This window comes from Temnothorax americanus, unplaced genomic scaffold (genome assembly GCF_048541705.1).
Source record: "Temnothorax americanus isolate GAGA-0224 unplaced genomic scaffold, ASM4854170v1 Scaffold1, whole genome shotgun sequence".
NCBI lineage: Eukaryota > Metazoa > Arthropoda > Insecta > Hymenoptera > Formicidae > Temnothorax > Temnothorax americanus.
The window spans coordinates 9744707-9771663 of NW_027509230.1; the positions used below are offsets into that span (position 1 = coordinate 9744707).

The following is a 26957-nucleotide window of genomic DNA, read 5'->3' on the forward strand; positions in this document are numbered from 1 at the left end:
CTTTTAACGCTCCTCGGTTTCTCTTTTTGTCAACCCTGCGCGAGAACGTAACAAAGAATTATGATCTCCATCGTGACGGATAAGAATAAAGATCATAGCGAAAGGTAAGAGATGAGACTGAGTCAACGGCGAAAAGTCTCTGATTAAAATCATGATAGGACGGCACAAATGCGCTTAGCCGCGAAGCAAAGGAATATATGACGTGAATATTTTTAATAAAGTAATCGTCGGGTGCGAGCTAAATTTGAGATTGCCTCGTCTTCTTTTTCCTCAAAGAGGCGCTACGATTCTTTGTGTCTCGACTTTTGTAATCTCAATGTAAAAATCAGTCGAATAAAAAAAACATTCAAATTTGTTGAGCCAATAAACATATGATAATAAGGTGTAAACAAAATGTGGTAATATAATAAATTTGGTATTAATTATATATTAATGATACATGATATATGCTATGATAATTCATATTTAGTCGAAAATTATATGACTCGTGCTGTCCTAAAGTTTTTTATACTATTATATTGTATAATTAAAGCAAATAGAGATGCGAATTGAAGCTAAAATACATGCTGCTTTAATTTAAGAAGATAAATTAATCGACATAATACTGAAATGATTAAAATCTTTACAAATGTAACAGAAACGAATTCGTATTTTTTTTTTCATTTTAGTATGACAAAATATGATATAAATAAAGGCGATTATACTTGGTGTGAATTCAAAAAAGAAAAATTTTCGTATACAGTCCGCTTTTCTGGCATAATACCGATATTTCATATCGCTATAAAATTTCATAATTTGTCAGATTAATTAAACCAGATTTGCTTTAACGTTATTGATTTACCTTCAATATTATTACACATATTAGTTTGATATACTGAAATTGTGTGAAATAATCACCCGCACGCCTACTTTCTTGTTTACTACAAATGGCATTCAGAAAGGTACTTCATATATAATAATCGATAGATTTAACAAGTGTGTTTGCAGAAATTTCTCGATATTAATTAATTGAGAGACATTACTGATTAATTTTCTCGTTTGCTTGCTCATGATGGATTGAGGTTCTACGTCACGTCATAGTACCCAACACAAATTTAATTAAGGGCAGAGCAATGATCTGTTTTATTCCGAAGAGAAATGAATAGCCGATCAAATTTAATTAAACAGGTTTAGTTGAAATAACAAGGAATAATCGTTCAAAATAAAATAGATGGCATGTACTGTATAATATGAGGAGACGATAAATATGACAGATTAAATTGTATTCATATGGACGGTTATAGTTTAATCTCAATAGCATTAACAATGTTAAAATGAATCTAATTTAATAAATTTGTACACAAGTCATAAAATTTAGAGTCGCTGATAGATTCTACATAATACCAGTAATTAAAATATATAATTTAGTAGATAAATACCATCCAAACTTGAATGTTACTTATAACGTGTTTCATAAACTCAACCCGATTAGTCGACAAGCTGCATAATACTTCTGCTGAGCAATATTCTATTATCGAATTTCAGTTGAAACCCCAAACTTCATAAATCTTCAAAAGCCAAGAAACGCTCAGCGACTGCAAAGAAAGCTCCTTAGCTGATTAACTTATCGCTCTTCCACTCTGAGAATTAATGATACTTCTGAGAGAATACTGAGAGAGAGAGAGAGCGGTAAGCCTAGTATTAAATTTCATGAGATATTAATTAAATTCAAACAGAATAAGATCGCGCATATTATGCTATGTGATGACGGATAGGAAAAAGTTGACGGATATTGCATTAATTATATCATCGTCGTTCCAAGCTCGCTGCAATTATATAACGAATAACCCATAACGCCATATGCATTTAGGCAACGTTCATCGTTGCCTAAAGAAACAAGAAACACAACTATCGCGCAGAATATAAATAATTCGGCTCGCTTAAATATGTGCGGTACGGGGAAAGGAGCTTCGCGATTAAATTCGCTGTCTCGTCGTTCTCATGATATACGCGAAATTAATGAGCACCGGCCCGGGCTCTATGCCATGCATTCTATCCCGGCGCCGCGGTGCGTTGATTGCGGCCTCTTAACTCCGTGCACATCGCGCCGCGGAAAGTGCGCTGCGGAAAACATCGGCATGCGCCCGAAGGAGGCGCGAGATGAGAGGATAGCCCGTGCGTGCTCATACGTACGTGCCCCGGCACCGTGTATGCCTAGCCCCGACGTCCGCAAGAGGTTGATTACAATATATGAATATTCAGTGGGGCAGCCCCAGCCGCGCCGCCTTTACCGTTCCTTTTTCGCCTTCTCGAGCTTTATGCGAGGAGAGAGCTTCGAGCCACCAGCCGAGCCACCCACAGGCGCGGCGCGGCCACCACCGGCAAAGTTCGGAAACCACCTTAATTAATTCCCACGGAAGTGAAACCTTCGTTAACGCCGGTTTGCACTAATTAGAACGAATTAAAGAAAAACGGGACGGAAGTATCCTCGAGTATCTACTGTTATTATTGTTGCCGGCTGCTTGTTTCAAGCATTATCTACCGTGGGCGAGCGGTCGAAATTGGGAAGCTTCTGGAGATAACTGAGATAACTGAGATGGAGAGAGAGAGAGAGAGAGAGAGAGAGAGATCCGAAAATTAAAAATAAAATTATGTTAAATCAACATAATACAATTAACAAAAAGAAAAACGGCGTTCTTGCGTTTGCTACTAAGAAAAGAATCTTAACTTTTTTCTTTTTCGATTAATAATTGAAATTTCCAAATAGAACGTAAATGATCTCTAATTTCTGATAATTTAGCAGTTTATACCCTGATTTCGATCCGTTTATTCGGTTATTCGGATCGTCAGATGTATTCCCATGTACGCGAATCCGGAAAGTGCAATACCGACGAGTGGAATTTCCAAATTCAATTAATGTTTGAAGCAGGCTAACGCCTTTGAACGCGTGCGTAACACCATCAGTTTGGTTAAACCGGCCGATCGGAATTCACACAATTTGGAAATGTTTTTACATCGTAAAATTTAACAATACATCGATATTTGCGTAATTAACCTACTTTCAATTGCGGCCCAACAATATCGAATAAAATTATAACGGGTAAAAATATGTGCCATTTTTACGCGTTGGTATATGAGCGATATATGATAATCCGGTGAAATAAAATCGTAACGTATAAAATTTAATTGCGAGCGAAACATCTATTCTCCGTAAAACGTTTCGAAATTTTCGTGGCAAACAACTAACGAAATTAACCCATTTTACCGTACGATAACTCTGTATCTCTCATCTGTGTAATGTTTTGTTCTGCTATAGTTGGCGCATAAATGCACTGGCGGATTGCATTTTATTCCTGCATGGCATATCACTGTCCCTTTGTTTATCACATGGATAATATATATACAAGGCAGCATCGCTCATGCATTCGAGATGTTTTATTGCCAAAAAATAGTTTTTTTTGCGCTAAATATATGTATGATATTTAAAAAATATTGTTTAGAAGCATAAAGAAGAAATATGCTAATGTGCTTATTAGAAGCACAAAGAGAAAACTTGCAAAATCTTTTAATGAGTGAAAAATAATAAATGTTTAATGTTTAGTATTACTATAAATATTATTCATATATATGTATAAAGTTTATTCACTAATAATTATAACGCGAACGATATAATAGCCATCTAGGAACAAAACTAGATTGCGTATAAACCTATTGCATCTTTTATGTAAATAACAAAAATTTACAGAAATATTAAATAAAAATTATAAAACATGCACGATGTTAAATTGCAATATTTTCCAATAACAAACGCCATATTTTGTATGGGAATCAATAATTCTAATTATATATTATTAATTTATTATTATATATCTGTATTTTAAAAACTAAATTAATGGCGCATATTTTTATCGTTAACGAACAACAAATAAAAAAAATGAAGTTTTTTTATACAGTTTTGACCTATTTATTGATAAAACGTTGCAAAAGATCATCTATCTATGCATTTTTTGAATATATAAATGTCGATACCAAATAAAATTTAATAAAATAGATTGTTATATCGTAAAAAAAATTCAATAGAGCCAGTGATTTTCAATAACGGACCGCGCAACGCATATAGGACGGTGGCTTCACTGGAATGCAATCAATCGCATCGATACCCTTTTCCCTGCCAGTTAGAAGTGAAAACTGCGCAGTCGTTGATTTTACAGGAAACTAACGCATTCGTGTGCGTTCAGCGAGTACAAACTCATCTATAGTACTTCTTAATTTCACAAAGTTTGTTCAACATTTACGATAAAGATATATTGTGCTCTTCTATTATACGCCATCAAGTATTTCCGCGATGCAAACACAATCCACTAAATAAATTTTGTTTCAGGAAATCAAGCGATATGCAACAACATTTTTAAAAGCCTTATTTTAAATAAAGCAGAACCGATATAAAAAAATCTTACAATTAATTAGAGAAGATGCCATTTTCGGTCGGGCTGAATCTTGGTAGCCTAATAATAATACTTCTGTATGAATTTTGTATACTTTTCACAACTCACAATCAGTAAACTACGCGCCGATTATTTGTCGATCTACACAGCTCTTTGTAGGAACAATAAATCCACATACTTAAATCGATAATCGATTTAACTTTTGATGCTAATAAGCATCCTTCTTAAATTAATCATTGTAAAGAATTTATTGTAAAAACATTTTTTTTTAAATCTGAAATGCGATTTTATCATTGAAGTGCTTGCTTCCTACTTGTCCCGCCTGGTTTATCCCGCACGGTTCGCATGGTTTAAAATTGTTTACGAATGAATTTCAAGGGAAAATAAATACGCACACCGGGATACATTCACATCAACTCGAAACGCGTGCATTTCGCCATGTATAATTGTAGGTAATATCGCGCGATATATCGTGTTATGTGCGCCGACGCCGACGGCATCGCCGACGACACCGCAGTCTCGTCGCGGAAGGTAATACGGGATAATCTCCCGTATTAATTTCTCGCGTGAAACGCGCGCCGTCGTCGCGGCAAAAGCGAAATCGGATTTAATGAAACGAGATGGAATAGAATCACGACGCGTTTAGTGATTTTCAATAACTGATTCCGAAATACCGGCGGCGGCGGCGGCGCGGCGGCGCGAGCAACGGCTCGCCCGAGGAATGCAATCAGTCGGCCCGACGCGAAACTTCGTTGGCTTTGGCCGCTGCCTTTGGCACGTAACTGCAGAAGCACCGTCTGTGTAGCGTTAACGCGGTCCAGGACGCACGCCCTCGGGGAATGCAAAATCTATATAACAATCTATTCCCAGACCTGTTTCCACCGTCAGCCTCGCTGCCTAATATATACGCATTGGACGCGGAGGAAAACGCGCGCGCGGACGACTACTCTGCTGCAAATAAGCGTTAGGTACAGGCTGCCCAACAGGCTTACAAAGGGACTTTAGTTCTATCCCTCTTTTAGGCATCAGCGTGATAGTCGATTGGAGCCGGCGTATCCGATGATTTGTTTCCGCGGTCGAGTCACGATCGCCATATTACAATTGCACAACAATTGATCTGCCGTCTGCGCGGTTCCACAGGCGACGAATTATGCTTTCAGAAATATGCACAGAAATATGAATACGGTCTCGGGAAACCACGTCAAGTTGCTCGCAACAACAACAGAATGTAATTTATAACAAAAACAATAATTTATCTATTATGTTTCGCTCCTCAAAAAATATTTCGTCTCTTTCACGCAAAAGATGCAAAAACGTAAATTCCCAAATTCCAAATCTAAGAGTAAATTTATTAGTATTTAATTAATAATAGAATTTATCTTAAAGGGTTAATAATTTATGCCATTAAGCAAACAAGATAAAATAATTCTTCGAGTAATAAATGCGTCAAAGCATGATGAAATCTACTGTATCCTGTACAAAACATGGACATTGCTTGAATACGCGTTTTATCTGCGGTGCAGTTCTTTCACGAAGAAATGTTATCATCCCCTGCAATTGGCGGCACGTTCGCAATCACCGATCAATTCGCAATCCGATTATATTAGACGTATACATATCGTCGATACGTTTGTTGTTAAGTTTATAAAATGGATCTTTTCCGCGTAAAAGACGAGTGTCATATTGGTGGAAAATGGATTAAAGTCGGACATTCGACCACGACATTGCTAACCAATAAGTATAAGAGAATACGCTCGGAACTTTGTCCCAGTTGCGTAAAGAATGCTGCCTTGACAAAAGTTAGAAAGGAAAGCCATTCTGAGTATTACATTATTCTCGTTAGTCGTGCGGCGCTTTAAAGTACGTGTTCGAAAGACGAATCTATTTCAGAAATTTATAAGAACTCGCCGAACGTTGTAAGAACCGTTGAATGTGTACGTGAATAATTTTCGTCTGACAAAACTTTTCGAGAGGAAGACTATCATCATTATATTAAACTTTTCTCTTTATTGGCCCGAACTTTGGGGAATAAGTAAACCGGTTTTGTATTTAATATCGATATTTTCTATATCTAATAGTTACAGAAAGTTTTTTTTATTCATGAGCAATATTCTCTCTCTTGACTACATAATAAGATACGCTTCAAATGTATTTTATAAACGTGAATCCCCTTTTTTGTGCACGCAACGGATAGAATATTAAATATAATATACCGTGATCCAAAATGCAAATCTCAAAGCTAAATATATCTAAATAAAGTTAAGGAACGAGAAGATGCTTATAGAATATTATATATTCCTTATATCTATGCGTGCATTATTTATCAAAAATACACACGGTGTAATGTTAACCTTTCCAAAAAGAGTGAAATATTACTAAATCGACATAAATAAAACTATAAAAGTCTCGTAATCGGTATTAAAACAAATAAAAATAAAACATCTTCCCTTTATAAAGATCTTCTAATATCTCTTAGCGAATATTTTATTTCTTCAACGCTATATATATAATCATATACATATGATGTGTGTATGTACGTATATGTATATATGGGTAGATAAAATTGTCCCGAAGAACTATACCGAAATTTTATCATCATGGCGACTGCCGGCAAAATTGATGGGAGAAAAGGTTGTGAAATAGCGAGGGTGATGGCGGAAGTTGTGGACCACAATATCGGGGAAACGAGAACCCGGGGAAGAAATAAAACCCTCGCGCGAAAATCAGAACATGGTAGACGTCTAGTCAACAGAAGGTCTGCCGACCAATCTCCCAAAGTAACGATACTCTCGAGAAAGGCCGAAAAGAACCGTGATTGAGGGCCGAGAGACAAGTTCGCTTTTATGACTGACAATTGTCACTTTAGCCAAAAATACCACCAACAGAGGAAACTTTAAGAAACGATCAAAGTATTTTGTGACCCGTTTCGTAAATCTATAAACGATATTTTAAAAAGGAAAGGAGTAACAGCCGATTTAAAAAAAAAGAGGAGTTGCAATCCCATTCCCCAGCTTCGATGGAATCGATACAACAAGAGATGAAAAAACTTAACATTTAAGCACGATTTCATTGTGTAACAGAAAATCAATCAAGAATAATACCTTTGGAAAAACTGAGAAAATGCAATGCTATGTGTGCATTTGAAAAACAATAAAAATCATAATAAAAAGAGTATCGTATAAATCATAAATTAATAAAAATATATTTTAATGGAAATATTCAAGATAAGTTTCACGTTGTGGAAAAAAAAGATGCAGGAAATTTAAAGCGCAAAAGAACGAGAATTGAAAAAGTTTGGGAGAGATCGGTGAAAATGCGAAGTGCGAAGTGCGATCGGCGAAAATGCGAGAGTTGACGATATCAATCGTAAGAAGAGTGTATAGGGCCGGAAATAAAACAGGCGCGTGGGTTTCAAGAGGCGGCAAACGACCAACGGCGGATTTCTGTCCTCGAGATAACGATATACCCTCGAGAAACGGCAGGATAGAGATGAACGAATTTCCTCCGTAAAGGTAGAAGAAGGCAGAAGGTATAAGAGACGCGATCAAGAATAGGAAGCGCGCCGCAACTCGTTCTTTTTCGAACGAGGAGAAAACACGCTCGATAGATCGAATATCCTGTTCGAGAAGCTAAATGAGTACGGACGTCGTGACGTCTGCTTGAGCCATAAACTACCTTGGTCAGTCTGGCTAGAACGCCTAGAACGCTACAGTATCGCATATCTAGGAAATCGAGTTAAAAATATTTACAAGTCCGTCGATGCTAATGTCTTTTTCTCCTAACGTTATTGACTTGTGCGAAGAGTTTAACAAACTGAATCGCAATTTGCCCAAATCAAACCTCGAAACAATTAATAACAAATAATTTTCACTGCATTATCAGAATAAAACGATATATACTAACAATTAAAGAATGTCTATAATTAGTAAGTTTATAGTAGAATTAACTGTGTCTATTTTTAATGAAAGTATGAAGTGATAGATTAAGAAATATATACAAATATAATTTTCATTTTTAATGTAATTTTATTAAGAATTTATATATTATATATAGTTTCTATAAAATTAATTATGAATTTTCAAATTAAAATAAGAAATAAAGTTTATATCTAATTTTTCTTCTCGTCAGGAAATTTTCAAATAAGATAAAATATTATTTATTTGAACTGTGCAAATGGTTCTCACTGAGATCCATTAGATCTTTTTTGCTAAGAAAAAAAGCAAAGAAAGAAAGCGAGTCTTTTGCTATTCGTTTGTACATATATATTAGGCATTAGTACCGTTTAATACTTTAACGGCATGTAAATAATTATATCAACCATAGCGATAAAGATGTTTAATGCGGCGAACTATTTCATACCACATTTGAGACGAAAAAATAAACGGGGTTGCCTCAGGTTATACCTCGAGAATATGATAATAGTTAGAAATTTAGGAGGGTCGCGCCAATGAGTTTAAAATTCTAAAATCGTTTATGACATCTGCCATCGACGTTGGTCATTCTCAAAAACTCTTTCCTAATTAACCCGTCCAATTCGAGTGGAATGCTCGCTTTCCTCTCAGTGGAAATGTTATGCACTCGCCATATGGCGCGGCCGCCGAATTTAAATTGCAAATTCGCCATTGGAAAAACATCGTCGTACTCGACTCTGTGTATTTGGGATATACGTCTCTGAAAAGTGATACATGGTAACGTGTCTCTCTAAATGTAAGTGTCTATGAGTACTTACTAATTGGAAAGCAAAGTTCTGCGATCATCGCGAGCTTTTCAGAGAGGAGGAATCTTCCATTATTCAATTATCAATTACCGCAGGAATGTCTTTGTTTATACTGTACAATGACATATAAACTATCGTAAGGAATTTTATAGATACAAACACAGGCACGACAATGAGTTTAATATGCGTTCTGTTAATGACATTTGCCATTAGGCACAATCAATGTGCATTAATTATAATCACGAAAGCACCGCAATTTAATCAATCAATTATGCAACTCCGTAACGGAGAACCAACAGGAAGATAGAGTGGCATTATAGAGACGTGCTTTCGAAACTTGTTAATGAGCTTGCGAGACACACCTTTGTCGATTAAGATGTTTTGAAGTTACCTGTATAGCCCTTCGCAGCCATTATGGCAATAAATCATTATACGGACAAATATTTTTAATCCGTAGTATTGAAACCGAACTAGATATACTATCAAGCATTCTTTGTAATATCATCTGTAAAGCTCTCTAATTATGACGTGTATAACGAGCATACGGTCTAATGTTTGTTCCTAATAAACGGCGAAATTATCACCTCACTAAAATTGTCGTCACGCAGACTTCATCTATCAATTTAATACTATTAGATCAATTAAACGCTGATCGACAGCCAGGCAATTTGGCTATGATGTCGCGGACACCTAACGAGATAATGCTGACGTGCCAACGAGAAGTTGGTAAACGTTAAACGCTCGTAAAATCGTAATCCTCCATTGAACGCTCCGCACGTTCATCCAAATAATGACAATACGATCCGCTAATTCGCTAATTCGTGCCGCGGTGTTTTTCGCGAACAGTTTAATATTTCGCGCGTTGTTGTTTCGCCGCACACGACTTTACAGCAACAACGTTTGCAAACCGGGTCAGGCTTTTTTTTTATTATCGCTAGCCAATATCAAAAGATTATTCGCATATTTCGCTTATGCAAAATACCATATTAAACGCGCAATGCATATTCGTTGTATTATAATCACGATAGAAGTATATATCTAATTTGGATTAATTACATATAATACATTAATTTATAACGCATAATTATAGATAATTATATATCAAGAGTCTATGCATATTATAATTATAGCATTAAGTACTTAACATTTATGAATCATCAAACAAATGTGAAAAAGTATTTATACTCTTTCGATTAGTTTTTTCGTAAAGATGAATCCGGACCCAATAAACGAGCACGAATAAACACGAATGTACAACTCGTTTCAACAAGTGCGAACGGCATCGCGAAAACTCATTGAATCAAACTGATTGAGAGAAGTGGAATAATTATGAATCCCGTGAAACCATTAACCTAACCCATTAAAATATTATGCAATTTGTGTGGAACACTTCGCAACATTATATACGCGATGAGATAATTACTAGATGTCACATTACGATGGATTACTCACCCCATGGTTGCTCCGCCGTCGGTCGCCGAATATTTTCTCCTCCTCTCTGCAGTTTTTTTTATTGCACTCACGTAATACTCATTCGCGTAAATAATTAATTGCGCGAACTTTGCAATATTACCCGAAATATTTAAAGTCACTATAGATATACGAAGTACCGCAATCATCCGCCATTTTGGCTCCATCGCACAAATAAACAACGTGTACATATAAGGTTTCGACACAGAATCAGGTTAGAAAAATTGCACTTAAGATGTAGAGAAGTTGCTATATGTAATAAAAGCTAAATGTGCACGTTTTGGCTCCAAATGCTAAAACATTGGCTTTATGGAATGCGGTACTTTATAAATCTAGTGACTTTAGAAATATTATTAATAAACAAACGACGTAACACGACTCCTATCTTGAATCATTCGAATCGTGTGATCGTGTGTCATTATTCTCGATTCGAAAATAGCCATGAATCAATTACGTTTAAATTCAACGCGCGAAAAATTTAAAGCGCAACGCGAGATGTATTCCATTTCAAGAATTATTAAAGAAATATTGCATCATTCGTAAATATTGCAATGAAGCAGTAGTTTATAATTCCTATTGACTATCGATTCTCGTGTCATGCGTTTGAATAATACGCGGAAGATATCCGCTTCAATAAATAGTCGTTATTAATCGAGAGTTAATGGATTGCGCGGATTGATAATCGCTAACTTTTCAAAGAAAGTTATATTGCGTTGGCAAGGGATAATACGACGATACACGGAGAGCGACTCGCGCGGCTTTACCTGCCTGGGCTGCGTTCAGAAACATCACTCGAGTGCTGAAAATTTATAGTTCACGTAACACACGTGCCGCAGGATTTTTAGCACTCGGGTGATGCTTCTGAACGCACCCCTAGCTAGTCACTGCGTACGAATGATGACACAGCGATCTTATATACAAACAATAGCGCGCTATACGCCGCAATAACAAATACCAAAACCGCATGGCAGCCCCGAATTGTTCCCAGAGATACCTAACACTTTATAACGTCAATTCACGCCGAATATGTTCCTGCTATTTTAATACAATTATTAATGGTGGATATATCGTACGGCTTTTTATTGGATTATTCGCGATTCAGTTACTCTTGTGTTACTCTGGGCTCTGTCCCAAAAATAATAAACGAATTAATCGAAATCGGTGCATTTGTATGCTCTTAAGTTAAAAAAAATTTATATTGTACAGCAAAAATATAATAAGAGCATGTCAATCTAATTTTGAATCAAAAATAAAAGTGACGGTAAAAAATAATAATAAAAACAAACATTCGGTCTTATCTGCTTGTAGTTTATTCGTTTAGATGATTAATTATATACTAATATAATCGCATTAAAAGAGCAGTAAAAACATTATTCTTTGTATTCTACCAGCTGTCTTAATTATTAATGCGACCGTCGTTGTATATGTATATATAATATACCACGCACAGCATTTCGTAGCAAAAGCTAGCATACTCCGAGAGGATAAAAGTAACCAACAAGAGATGGTTCACATATACTACAACGTTAAAGTACGTTACAGTACTTCGCCAACGTCTAGCAACAGAAAATAGTCCGGAATAAAAATAAGCGTAGAATGTCACTAAGTTATAATGGACTGCGGAGGGTTAAAATGTAAAAAAATAGACTAGCAAAATAAAATATATAGTCCGTCGGAGTTACAGCGGAGGAAGAATAAAGTATGAAAACATCCATTCGTCATGTTGTAAAACTGACAAAAATGATTCTTTATGTTTTTTTTTTAATTTTGTTCTACCTATTGTAATCATTATAACACGTGTAGAAACAATATAACGACTTGGCGCTCGATCAAATTATATTATTCGGACGGTTCGGTGGATCTCTTCGGTAACAATTTCTACGATATGCCGTGAAATGACAATTATGACATTCACGTTACATTAAACGATCAAAATCATGATGCGAAATAAACCTCGACGATAAGAAATGCTTACCGCGGCCTTGCGATTGTAAAAGAGAGGTACAATGTCGTTCTGCAAAGTTGCAGTAAACTACAAAAAGTTAAAGCATGAAGAAACACTCGGCGCCGTACAAAACTTCAAGATACAATGGAATCAAGATACTCTCGTATAGTTTAGCGAGTTGCAGTTTCATCAAAGTTCTTGATGTGAAATACGAAATGCAGTCTGTATATATATACATCGCGATTATGACGAAAAGCGGAATGGTTCGAAGTTATAATAAGGCGTTTTACTAAAGAATAATACAAAAATATGGTCTAAAAGCGGAAGAAAGTGACTTTTAATTTCAAATTAAAAGTTCAAGTAACAGTATTAAAAAATGCGATCAATCGGCTGCACTTTTAACAACATCGATAACGTACGAAGGAAGGGAAAGACCCCTTCATTCGATGAATAAGCCTTATAACGTCTTAGATACTTTTAAATACTGATATTCATAATTCATCACTACCATCACTACCCTTCTCCTCTCACTTAACCCTTTGGACCAACGGCTTAACGTCTCTCCCCGAAAGACGGAGCCCAGTTTGCTCCGGACAAGAGTCTTTCTTGCACGGAGGGCGCAGTTTTCGGAAAATAAATTCCATGTTTACGTGCTCAAGTGAACTCGAACCTGGTTTCTCAGATTACGAGTCTGGCGCTCTACCACTAGACCACACTGCCACCAATAAGCCTCGTTATACATATTTCTCATATCTTCCTTCGCAATAATTACATGTGAAGAATGCGTTTCTTTCGTAATTTAAAATCTTTTGCATAAATATAAGAAGGAAATTTAGTTAGATTACAACAGCATTGTATGATGTAGTCATATTTTCAACAGTGAGAAATTATACACATTAATGTAGCCTATCTGAAAACCATGTTACTTGGAAAAACGTGTAGAGAAAATATTCTTGTAGATTTTCTCTGTAGGTACAGTATACAGACCGCACGACTGCACGACAATGTAGACCGAAACCAGCAATTCCGCATATTCGTTCTGACGCCTTCGCTCCGTTGCATTCTGAAATATTGCCGTTATAAATCGCCGCGCCCGGTGGGTCTCGGCGCGATATAAAATGCGGGCAAATTAATTCCGATTCCGTCGGGAAAGGCGCCCGACGAAACGTGAGATCGAACAACCAACCGGTGCGTATGCCGTCGCTATATCGCGCCTTCGTTACTCCGGCACGGTGTGTGCGCATTGGCATTAATTATCTCCGTATGGATATTGAAATAGGGATTTATAGGCTAAGGGAATCTCTGTGCCCTGTATCGTTCTTCGATTCGTGAAATCCCCGCCCTGCGGTATGTCTGATTATTGTATAGGTATATATAACATGCGGGAGAATTCTCTCTGATTGCAATTCAATTGTCCCGCGCAGTCTGCGTCGAACGAAAAGCGTAATGAAACAATCAGAACTCGATATACGGTCTTGTCTTCGAACAATTTATAATAAAGAACGGTCGAAGGCTCAATCATTTTAACGTGAAACTTTTTATCTCTTGAACAGATAAAGCATTCACTCCACAAAGTATATTTCAGTCTTTTGAAATGTCAAATTAAATACACGCAATTAGAATAAAATTGATTAAATACACAATTAGAATAAAATGTCACGAAATAGAAATAAATATGGAATTACACTGATCGCGCGTGACTCGAATCGAATGTCAAACAACATAGCCAAAGTCTTTAATATCATCGAGAACGCCGATCGTAAAAGATAGCAGCTGGTCGTTTAAAAATGTTTATGCCTTTATCCTTTTCAAAGCTTCTGCTACGTTGCGGAATGATAATATTAAGGCAGCGTTTGATGTAGGGCGTCCGTTCGTGTTACAAGCGGTTAATTAACTTTACTACTTTCGTGAGCTCTTGACGTTTGAAATTCACACAAAGAACTTTATTAAGATTCGTGCAACCTGTGAATTATAGACAGACTTGCGCAATATAAATTTGGAATCTTGATAGAGAACTTTCCTATCGATCTTGCATCTAAAGTCTAAATCATCACGGAATAGAATTCCTTTTTTCTCCGATTAAACGGGTATATAACTTTTATTTCATCTGGTAGCGCATAAAATTTGATTTACAATATATACAATAAAATAAAATCACCGAATTATTGAACATTGTCTCTCTTTTCAAAATTTTATATTGTACTTCCGTTTGCAAGCAATAAGAAAAACTCTCTTTCGTATAATCTTTCGCAATCCAATTATAAGCTCAAAATGTCAAATCAAATCACAGTCACGTAAAACGCTAAAATAAATAAAAAACTATTAATTGAATCGGGTAATTGCAAAGCTTGTTACTAGCAAAGCTATCGTAAAATAAAACGCGCGGACATACGAACAGGCAATTAAAGAGCGGACTAATTTATTGTACGATTTTCATTTGTAACTTTCAAGTGCAGTCGCGATTTATCGTATACTCTCGTTTGGTATCTAAGCTGTAAGAAAGTAAATTTCTCATCTATTGAAAGAATGCGTTGAAAGCACGGTGATTCGGTATTTTCTTCGAACCAATAATGGTAGACGAGCATTCTTTGCAGCGTTTGCCCGGCGGCCGGTTGTTATCCACTCGAAGACTTCTACCGCGCTCCCGTTCTCGATTTATCCGGCTAATTTTGTGAATTAATGGCTCCCATTGTTCCGGAACCGACAAATTGCATTGTTTAGATGCCCTTTCGTCAAGCTGCCTCCCAACGATATTTTTCTCTGGAATCAGCTCCGTAACTTTATTTCGGTTGCTTAGATTCGAATGGAAATCTCCTTCCCGTTCTTTTAACAATTATAATTTCCATGATTTAATTCGCTTTAATATACAAAGCTTAACGATGCAGAATGTTCTTCAAATCTTTATCAGGCTAAACAAAAGTATAATAAAATTGTTCCGGGTGCTAAATTATATTAAACATGTAGAAAACCGTTTGATTTTTCATTTTTATAATCATATTAACTTTAGAAGTAATGCATTGGACAATTTTGAATTGCACATATTCTTTAAATAATAATTTTTAAATAAAAATAGAGGAAGCAATAAAAGTTTAAACATTCAATTAGAGAATGAAGCGTAAGAATATCCAAACGCATTTATTATATCTATTAAGTCAATGTAAAAATTGGAGTAATAATATAAACTTGAGGACAGTACCGTATCTCTGCTGTCTCGATTTTCTTGAAGATAAAGGTGACAATTTTTTTGTGCCATTTCGTGGAAATTGCCGGGGCAAATTGTTACTTTTTTCTCTCTAATGTTCTTCATGAAGAAAATTATTTTATCATTTAAAGCAAAGCGAGTACGATTTATTGCTATTGTATAAGAATATTATTTCAAGTGGAAGTCGGAAAAAAATTTATTGACAAAATTAATATTAATAATTAATAATATTACTTTCTTAAAAGCAATAATTTTAGATAGTTGGTTCTTTTCTTTTTATATACAAGATGCTGATTGTTATTGTACAATATTCATAATTTCATACATCGAAAACGATAATATAAAATGTTAGCTTTTCAGAATAGATAACAATATAACAATATTGACATTTCTCTTCTTACAGATGAAAGAGATGAATTGTCTTTGAACAGAAAAATATAAAAAAGATTTCTACCATCGCTTTCGCGTTTTAAATTAATTTCCTTGTTGAAACGGTAATCATTCTATCTATTTAAATGTCCTTTTTACAATTCTACCGTATATGTGTGCGTTCGTCACCCTCAATATTTTATCGATGGCATTCAGGTTTCTCACGCGGAAAAACAGATAGATGGAATGGGAAATGCATTGTCATAAAGTGGCACGACAGACACATCGGTCGAGGGGACAGGGTCGCATCCAAGGACTGCGCAGCAAAAGCGAACGAAAGAGTAGGGATGAGATATCTTGTCTTCGTGTTCAAGTATCATCGACCTCGCGCGTCTTTCTAAAAGGTGATAGGACACGCCAGATCGATCGCATCTAGTAATCAGAGATATCGATGCAACATATGTGACATTATCTACATTCTACATGAATTATATAAGATGGTATATTACTACTGAACGCAGAAAATTACATAAATGCAAAAATATGAAAAAATTTTCATATTATTTTACAAATATATGTTCATATGAGGTATCATGGCCGTTTGAATTAGAATATAATATATTTAATGTTTGTATGTTAAATATTCCAAATTTTGAATTAAATTAAATGTTAAAATATCTTAGGGGAATATACTCTTGATAAATAACTAAAGATATAAATAGCAAAAATAGTAAAATTATATTCTTTATGTTGATGACTATCGGTATAAAGGTGTAAAAAAATTAGCCAATAAATATTTTCTCGATATTTAAACGCTTTTGTTGCTTATATCTCTTATTATACCCCATTACATAAGAAGATACCATCAAATAGCTTGGTCATCTAGTTGATTATAGAACATTATTTTAAGACTCACCGAGATAGCGGCAATACTTGCGAGAGAATCGATCACATACCTGTAACAAAAAGAAAGATGCATTAGAATTATAGTGTAAATAAATAACTACATTATGCGTGATAACGCAAAAGAGCAAACAAATGTTTGCTTTGCTCATTTATTGTGGTATTAAATCGGAAAAATATTTCATTAAAATCCGTTTTCGTAAATTAAATATTATGATCCATATTCTAAGTTTTTATTCACACCGTTTGTCAATTAAAATGGATGCCACAAAAATGAAACTCGAATTGCAACCATTACATTGTAATCTGATAATCATTACAGTAATGGTATCATGTATCTAGATCCGATATAGACAAGAAAATCATAATATCATCATATAATATAAATATGTACATGATTTTTTAGACGAGCATAAAAACATATACGATTGCATTTATATTCAATTTAAACTACTTTTGACTATGTTTGGGAATACCTATGCAATTTAATAAGTTCGAGGAATTTTTATAGTTTTACAAACAAAGCGTTATTAGCTAATCTGCAGGATACGTTTATCATGATATTAACAACATCATTTAGAGGCAAAATAATTTATAATAACGGCTTCAAAATATTTTATGGAATCAGATATGTTATAAAACAGAATATTTTACAAAATACAAGAATATAATACAGAATATAATTTTACGCAATACGCGAGAATAGCTGTGTATTATGTGCACTTGTAACGATGTACGTGTATGAATCACGACAAGCATCTCCATCGGTCTGCAAGTATATAAGATCTTGAAATATGCAACGGACCATCATAGTCATATACCATTTCCAAGCTCAAATCTTGCGACTCCCCTTCCATTGCTCTCTGCGTGTACTCTTGCGTATTCATGTTGCATGTATAATGGTCGGAAAAAAGTGGTCTAGCATCTGAAAGATGACGGTGCGTTAAAATGTTCCCCATCAGTATCGTCCTGGTAATATGCGACAAGCACTTGCAAACGAGAGAACGTTATGGACTTTGCGTTATACTACCGCGTATATCACGCTATTTATAAAACTTAAAATGATGAAAGTATTTTTATAAAAGTGTTCTTTAGCCAAAGTATAGTCTGTTTTTCTTGTCAAACAATAGATTTCTTACAACTTTAATGCAAAATAAATCTTCTCGCTTTCACACAAAGCGTTCTCAAAACGTTCAGTGGCCTTTTATTTTTGCTTTCATTAATTTCAATAAATCCACCAATTAGAGATTATTATACAAAATTAAATAAGAGTCAATTCGCCTGTCAATCTGGTATAATCGATGATGAATAAATCTATGTCATATGGAATAGAATAAAAAGGTGAATAATGAACCTACGAACACATTAACGAAGTGACGTGTTCAAAAATAACTGTAAAAAATATGTGAATAAGGACAGCAGATTATTCGGCGAAGATTAATATAAAATTGCACGACAATGAAAAGAATCACGTTGATGTCGAGATATTGACCATTTGGTGTACACCTGGAATCCGTTCAACTATGCATCGTGTGTGCCGCATGTGCTCACATACATATTAATATACGCAATGTAATCTCTCTCTATCAAATCTTTCAAAGTAGCGTTAATTTCATCTCGAAAAATCTCGAAAAAATCTAAGCAGTAGTATCTTTATTTCCGAAAAATTATAACCCAAGTGATACACGTCACAAAATTATGTTACCTTATCAAAAAGAAGAGTCGCGCTTCAAGTGATCTATTACAATTACAAAAAAGAAATGATATCTCTTTAAATTAGAGCGCCAATTACAGAGAGAACATGTATATTGCCTCAAAAAACAGTACAAAATAAAAATATTTTATTAAAATACATAAATTTTTCTTGTAAAAAAACTTGGCGCTGCTAGACCTCGAAATTTTAAATAAATAAATAAACTTATTCTATACTTAATTATAAGCCGCATTATCCGCCGTCCGCGTAGTCACGCACACCCATATCACTCACTCCCACATCCACGCTGATAATCATTTAATATTACTCCCATCGCATTCTTCTCTGAATTATTTTTATTTATTGTTGTCCTTATTTATTTAAAATTTCGAGGTCTAGCAGCGCCAAGTTTTTTTACAAGAAAAATTTATGTATTTTAATAAAATATTTTTATTTTGTACTGTTTTTTGAGGCAATATACATGTTCTCTCTGTAATTGGCGCTCTAATTTAAAGAGATATCATTTATTTTTTGTAATTGTAATAGATCACTTGAAGCGCGACTCTTCTTTTTGATAAGGTAACATAATTTTGTGACGTGTATCACTTGGGTTATAATTTTTCGGAAATAAAGATACTACTGCTTAGATTTTTTCGAGATTTTTCGAGATATAAAGATCTACCACTTGTTACTTAGGTTTTTTCGAGGTATAATACTACCACTTTCTTTTTTTTTTTTAGGTAACAACATATACACTACTATACGTGTACTTGGCGCCTTTTTTTACCTTTTTTTAAAAAAGGTAATTTTGTGCGGATATCACGCCTTTTTGTAGTATATTACGCATTGTATAAACAGTATGTACAGGATAAAGCTATTTGGAGGTATAATACTACCACTTTGTTTTTTCGAAGTTATTTTTACGTCAGACATAATTTTAATTCAGCGATTTTTATTATGTCATGACATAATTTTCATTCTGCCGCTAGGAAAATTTTAAGTCGATTGTTATGAATCAAGCTTGAATTTAATATTTAGGTGTCCCAGGTTGCCGATGACGAGGTCCACATAGCGCGCTCTATAGTTTTCGGTGTCCAGGTGTATTAATACCTTGAATTCGATGGCCACGTGTTCCAAGTTGCCGATGACGAGGTCCACATAGTGCGCTTCGTAGTTTTCGGTGTCTACATGTATTAATACTTCGAATTCGATATCTACGTGTCCTACATTAGGTACGTTCAGCCGATACTTTGCTAGCCTAGCAATTGTGAACAGTCGCTCGTTTTCGCTCGTTTCCTCTCTTTTGACCTACTGGATTAAAAAGAGAGGAAACGGGCAAAAACGAGCGACTGCTCACGATTGCTAGGCTAGCGGAGTATCGGCTGAACGCACCCATTCAGATTTATAGTTATTAATACACCTAGACACCAAAAACTATGAAACGCACTATGTGGACCTCGTCATCAGCAACCTGAGACACCTAGACATCAATTTCAAGGTATTAATACACGTAGACACCGAAAACTACGGAGCGCAATATGTGGACCTTGTCATCGGCAACCTGGGACACCTAAACATTGAATTCAACATATTAATACACCTAGACACCAAAAACTACGAAGCGCACTATGTGGACCTCGTCTTTGGCAACCTAGGACACCTAGACATCAAATTCAACGTACGATTACACCTGGACACCGGAAACTATGAAACGCACTATCTGAATCCCGTCATCGGCAACCTGAGATACGTGGACATCGAATTCAAAATATTAATACACGTAGACACCGAAAACTACGGAGCGCACTATGTGGACCTTGTCATCGGCAACCTGGGACACCTAAACATCGAATTCAACGTACAATTACACCTGGACACCGAAAACTATGAAGCGCACTATCTGGATCTCGTCATCGGCAACCTGGGACACGTGAACATCGAATTCGAGGTATTATTACACCTAGACACCGAAAACTACGAAGCGCACTATCTGGACCTCGTCATCGGCAACCTGGGACACGTGGACATCGAATCCAAGGCATTAATACACGTGGACACCGAAAACTACGGAGCGCACTATGTAGACCTTGTCATCGGCAACCTGGGACACTTAGACATCGAATTCAACGTACAATTACACCTGGACACCGAAAACTATGAAGCGTACTATCTGGACCTCGTCAACGGCAACCTGGGATACGTGAACATCGAATTCAAGGTATTAATACACGTAGACACCGAAAACTACGGAGCGCACTATGTGGACCTCGTCATCGGCAACCTGGGACACCTAGACATCGCATTCAACGTACGATTACACCTGAACACCGAAAACTATGAAGCGCATTATCTGAATCCCGTCATCGGCAACCTGGGACACGTGGACATCGAATTCAAGATATTAATACACGTAGACACCGAAAACTACGGAGCGCACTATGTGGACCTCGTCATCGGCAACCTGGGACACGTAGACATCGAATTCAACGCCTTCATACCCCTCGACCCCGCAAACTATGAAGCGTACTATCTGGACCTCGTCATCGGCAACCTGGGATACGTGAACATCGAATTCAAGGTATTAATACACGTAGACACCGAAAACTACGGAGCGCACTGTGTGGACCTCGTCATCGGCAACCTGGGACACGTAGACATCGCATTCAACATATTATTACACCTGGACACCGAAAACTATGAAGCGCACTATGTGGACCTCGTTATCGGCAACCTGGGACACGTGGACATCGAATTCAAGGTATTAATACACGTAGACACCGAAAACTACGGAGCGCACTATGTGGACCTCGTCATCGGCAACCTGGGACACCTAGACATCGCATTCAACGTACGATTACACCTGAACACCGAAAACTATGAAGCGCATTATCTGAATCCCGTCATCGGCAACCTGGGACACGTGGACATCGAATTCAAGATATTAATACACGTAGACACCGAAAACTACGGAGCGCACTATGTGGACCTCGTCATCGGCAACCTGGGATACATAGACATCAAATTCAAGCTTGAGTCATAAGAATCGACTTAAAAATTCCCTAGCGGCACTTTCTGCCAAGCGTAGAGAACCTTCTTTTCCGTTGACTCAATATTTATTATATATATACCTAATTTACCTAAATAGAAATCTTCCTCCTGACCGATAAGTCTATCGACCTAATTTCGAAATACGCGCGCGATATCGAAACTGGCGATACCTGCGCCGCCAGCGTCGAAAAAGTGAAAGTAACGTTTCTGATTATGACGTCATCATATAACGTCGGCGTTAGGAGGAGTATCTTAAAAATAAATTTTCGCATTTGGACTTTGCGTCGCAATATCTCCGCTCGTAGGGCACGTAGCGGAATATTATGAGAGAAACCCCCCCCCCCCCTTATTGGACCCCAAGCTATCGATCAAGCCTACTTAGAACTTGATTCGTTCACTCGTTATCGAGATCTCAACATCTCGGGTACTCGCAACCCGTCGCGTCGCGTAAAAGAGTCACGGTCGGTCTCGCTCCGCGTGTACTTGGCGCGAGACACTACCGTGTCTCTTGATCATATAGATTCAATGATTCATTATTCAAATGTCAATGTATATAATCTATGTTGGACCAATTCTACTGTTCGTCGACGATCGCTTGATCCGTACTGAGAAAAGAATCCACAAAAGCTAAAGCGATATTAATAAATCATTAACTGTGTCATCAATCATTCGATCATAGACAAACTTATTATACATTTTTATTTCTATGTCATGCGTACGTTTAAAATAAAACAATAAAAAATGGCAAAACACAAACACGCTGTTATTTTCAAACATGTCCATATACATGAACTCGTAAATTCTATACGAGATCGCATATCTTAATCGCGGCAGGTTGGCAGATTGATACAAAGATCCTGCGGAGCTTCTCATATAGCGGTGAGATATGAAGTAACACACATATGAACTCGATCCGTGTGCATCTCGTTAACAGGCAGATGCTAAAATTACGCTAAGTGGTCGTTAATCCGATTATTCGGCTTACTTTGAGATGCATGCAAAGCCACATTTGGAGCGGGGAATGATATCTGTATAGTAATGAGATAAAAATGTTCACCGCGCGCTCTCGCCGGTTCCGCGCTGATCCCAAGAAGAACCAGTCCGCTAATAAGACCGGGCGCATTTGCAAGAGCGCGGCGCTTGCCTTTGTCCTAGCAAAGGTGACACCGGGAATATTATAGCGGGCATTCAATGCGGGAATCGTTTAATGGCATCAAAGAGAAAGAGAAAAGGAAGTGCTTTTCGCCGCCTGACGATTTGCTTTCAGCGAGAGTACGAGCATTAAAGGTGAGAAAATTGCAATTTCAGAGGTCCACTTTTAACATCTTTCCATCTTCGATAGAATAAAAATGGAATATAGATATAGTAGTATGTGCAAAAGGATAATTTTAAGATAAATAAAAATAAAAAAATAATATGTGAGTATAATATAGAACGAGCATAATAGATTATTATAGATATGCTCGTATATAATAATATAATAGATTAGATAAAATAATTTTCGCGATTACGATGATAAATATTATTATTGAAACTTTTATATGTATAATTAAACGAATGTATATTTATAAAAATCGAGCGTTTGTTTCGAAATATGTGTAATCGCGATTTGTCTCAAGTCAATCTCGAAATGCGTAAACATGAAAGCAGGCATGATGCTTTCGAAAAAGAGTGCGCGAAACCATAACGTAATTCGCACGGGACGGCGCGGCGCTCGACATTCGCGCATATAGCCAACAGCGACGTAATACGCCAGTTATATATGTGCATTCTTTCATTTCATTTCGATCACTCCCCGCGTTCGCGAGGAGTGCAAATTTTCCATGCTGAATATCCAGCGCGGTCCAAGTTACATATCCCGGATAAATCATACAACGGAATGAAATCCGAAATTTTACGAATCGCATATCAAAATTCCATACAGATATGCATTTCCGGTATATGTATACGATATTCTCTCATTTCTCACCGCGTTGAATACGCTTTCCGACGCAGAGGCCGACCTTTTCTCGCGTAGTGATATATCGCTGCGTTTCAATTTCGCATTTTTTTCTGTTTTAGATATGTAAAATAACCTTGGATATTTGAATCGAACGACGAGGTAACATTAAGAAGTGAATAATCTTACTGTCAAACCATTGATAAATAATCTTATTAACCACAATAAAACTCAACGTTCACTTCCCTTGCATCTCAGTAAAATGTCTTGTCTTCGTTTAATTAAACAACAAGAGAGCGAAATTGCGAACAGAATAGCGAGCATACCAGTAAAGGATTGTGTCGCGTATCGAAGATATTAATATATATTTCGTATACGCGGCGGGTTCGCCTTGCCGCGGAATTCATCATTTCCCCGCGGGAAGATGGGGAAACCAGCGGGAAAAGGTCCGGAAGATCAGAGGCGCACCTCCGACGGAGGATATACTTCCGCGATGGCGCGGGGCGGAAAGAAACGCGGGTCGGATTGGCGCGCAGCGCGCGATGACAGGGACAGGAGCGAAATGAGAAAAACTGAAGCATAAAATTGCATTTGCTCGCATCGCGCTGCCACCTACGCTGCCAGTGCAGTGCCTTCGCGGCGCCATATCGCTGCGCCGCGCCGCGCCGCGTCGTCCATGCTGCGAGCCGCGATGCGGCCACTGTTTGCTCATTTAAAAGGCCGGTCCGCCGCGCTTTAATCAAGTTCGCCCGCGGGAAAATATTACCAGACGGAGTTTCAATCCGAATGCCCGCAGCCGGCCGGCGCGGCCGCCGCGCCGCCGCGCCGCGTATATATCACTCGCCGGGAACATGCGTACACCTCCTACCATCAGCTTTGCTAAATAGAAAAAGATACGAGAGCAAATCGGGCACATTGTTCGCATTAACAGCCATGATCTGCGTACATTCGTTATATTTCGGATAATTATAAAATTTGTTAGCGGGAAAAACATTAAATGTCGATTATATCCTATATATTGATCGATACTCATAACAAGCAGTCCATATAGGTTTGGAAAAAATTATGAACTTCTTGCGAGTCGCTTATACATATTTATATAGATATTTTGGGAATTTTTTGGATAAATTGGTATTGAAATTTGAATTATATCTGTTTTTATAACAAGAAGAAAAAATATTCACGAACAATATTCTAGATTTATAGGTAAAAAATAAAGTAACATTAGCAGTTCAAAATGACAACACTTTTGAACAATAACGAATTAAACAAACACTCTGTCGTGCATTAAAACTACATATTCATAATGCAGGTACAAAATATCTCCATTAAAGAAACGGAATATGTATCTGCATTGCGATTTTAAAAATAATTTACAATTTATTGTATATAACACATATTTTAATCGAATAAATCTCAAGTTTCTCAAAGATTACAGTAGATACTCTTAATCTTACGTTATAACATCGTACTAATTTTTTTGTTGCTACGTTTCGTATATTAAGAGCAGAGTCATTTTTTAAACTGCATTCTATATCAGTCCAAGTATTACAGAGAGATCGTATATACGGTTGAAAGGAGCCAAGAAACGGAGCTAAAACATTACCGACATGACATTCACCTGCACGATGGTTTCAATATTTGCAGTTTAGAAAGAAATTCAGGCAGTTAACGTTGCCTGTTACAAAATATGGGCGGCCCTTCGCGCTGTTCCGTAACGATCGCGCGCGTAACTTTGATAGACAGAAGGCGTTCTTTATTCGCCATTCGCCGAAGTTTCGCGAAGCGGTAAGCGATCAAGTCGGTACCAAACCGTTTTACGGCGGCAACTTCCGCGAGATATCAGACGACAGTGCGCCTTTGACAGTCTTCGGGGCGCACTTTATGAACGCGTGTTACCAGAGTATCGCTGGTGTACGCTGTTGCATATTAATGGTTACGAGCGCTTCCTTTAAAGGACACTGCGGAGGAGGATCGGGTAGAACCAACGCGATCGCTGCGCTCGTCTTCTATCCGTATCATCCTCGCGGTCTCACCAAGATCGTCGATATACGCACGTGGGAAGCGCGAACGAGGAAAGTTAAGGGCGAAATTTGTCTCATATTGTTGTCATCGGAGGCACTCCAGAGCGTCTCCGATTGTCTCATGCATTCTACAATGGCGAAGCTATCGGGAACACCACGCGATCAGAGAAATTGATATTGGCTTCAAGTTCGACCGAAGCGGTCTAACTTCCGACTCCGCGGTGAAGGATGATATAATCGTCTTCCATCGCGAACTGTTTCGAACATTGAGACAGTGACGGTAATGATATATCGTCGAATCATCGTGCGCGCGGTCGTCGATACATCCTCTTTCTCTATCTCCCTCCGGAGGATACGAATTCACGGGCATGCATTCAGTGCTTTTAGACCACAGCGGAAAGCTGATCTGCGGCTGAAGTAACGCAAACTGCATTCGATGTTTCGTATAATGTTTCGTACAAGAACCTTCTTCGTAAGGGAATACGTCAAGTCGAATATAAAGAAAAAAGAACGAAGAACTGATCGTGTGTGCGTCGCAGTCACGTTTCGGTTTCAATTTGAAATTTTCTGCATAAAATAAGTTTGGCGCACTGAATTATATTTATATAAGTATGTCTCGCGGGGAGATCTTCTTCTCATCAAGTAAGTTTTCAACCGAAAGACCACAGAATCATGAATTAAAATGAATCCAGCTTTCCAGATTTCATTCGCAACATCATGCAAAGCGCCACACATGTCGCATATATATGCAGACGTGTAGCGCGATACTCCGTAATACACACTCGAGTACGGTAAATGGGTTGAACAACGTCTTCATTCAAGATCTCAAAATTCAGGAACTCGGCTGGTTCGAGTCATGCGCATGCAAACGAAGCTTCACTTATGTTAGTGATACACTACACGACTCGACGACGTTGCGTACGTAACTTCGAGACACGGTACTTAGAGATAGTACGGATTAATTTTAATTAGTATACAGCAAAGACGACAGATAAAAAGTCAATAATATTCAAGTTTTGAGAAAAAAAATTGATGATAAAACGTTACAAGACAAATGCTGTGGAAAGAAAGAAAAGAACGCGTTGAAAAGCTCTCTTTAACATCCAGTTAGTAACTGACAATTTATCACTTGATTGACCCAGTTTCCATTTCTTACGTCTGAACGCGCTTGGATTATTTCAATTACAACGATGAAACTTCTGCAAACGGAAAAGGGTGAGAAA

General features: G+C 37.1%; 1 protein-coding gene across 6 annotated transcripts in view; it reads right to left on the reverse strand.

Moving 5' to 3' along the window:
• LOC143904254 (dystrophin, isoforms A/C/F/G/H) overlaps window positions 1-26957 on the reverse strand; it is a 483734-nt gene that overhangs the window by 210116 nt on the left and 246661 nt on the right. For 2 of the 6 annotated variants that reach the window (XM_077418912.1, XM_077418830.1), the window contains one exon: window positions 17044-17083. The exons of the other annotated variants lie outside the window; for them this stretch is intronic. In XM_077418912.1, the coding sequence (XP_077275038.1) occupies window positions 17044-17083 (40 nt within the window). The remainder of the gene's footprint in view (window positions 1-17043; window positions 17084-26957) is intronic. 6 annotated transcript variants of the gene reach the window in all.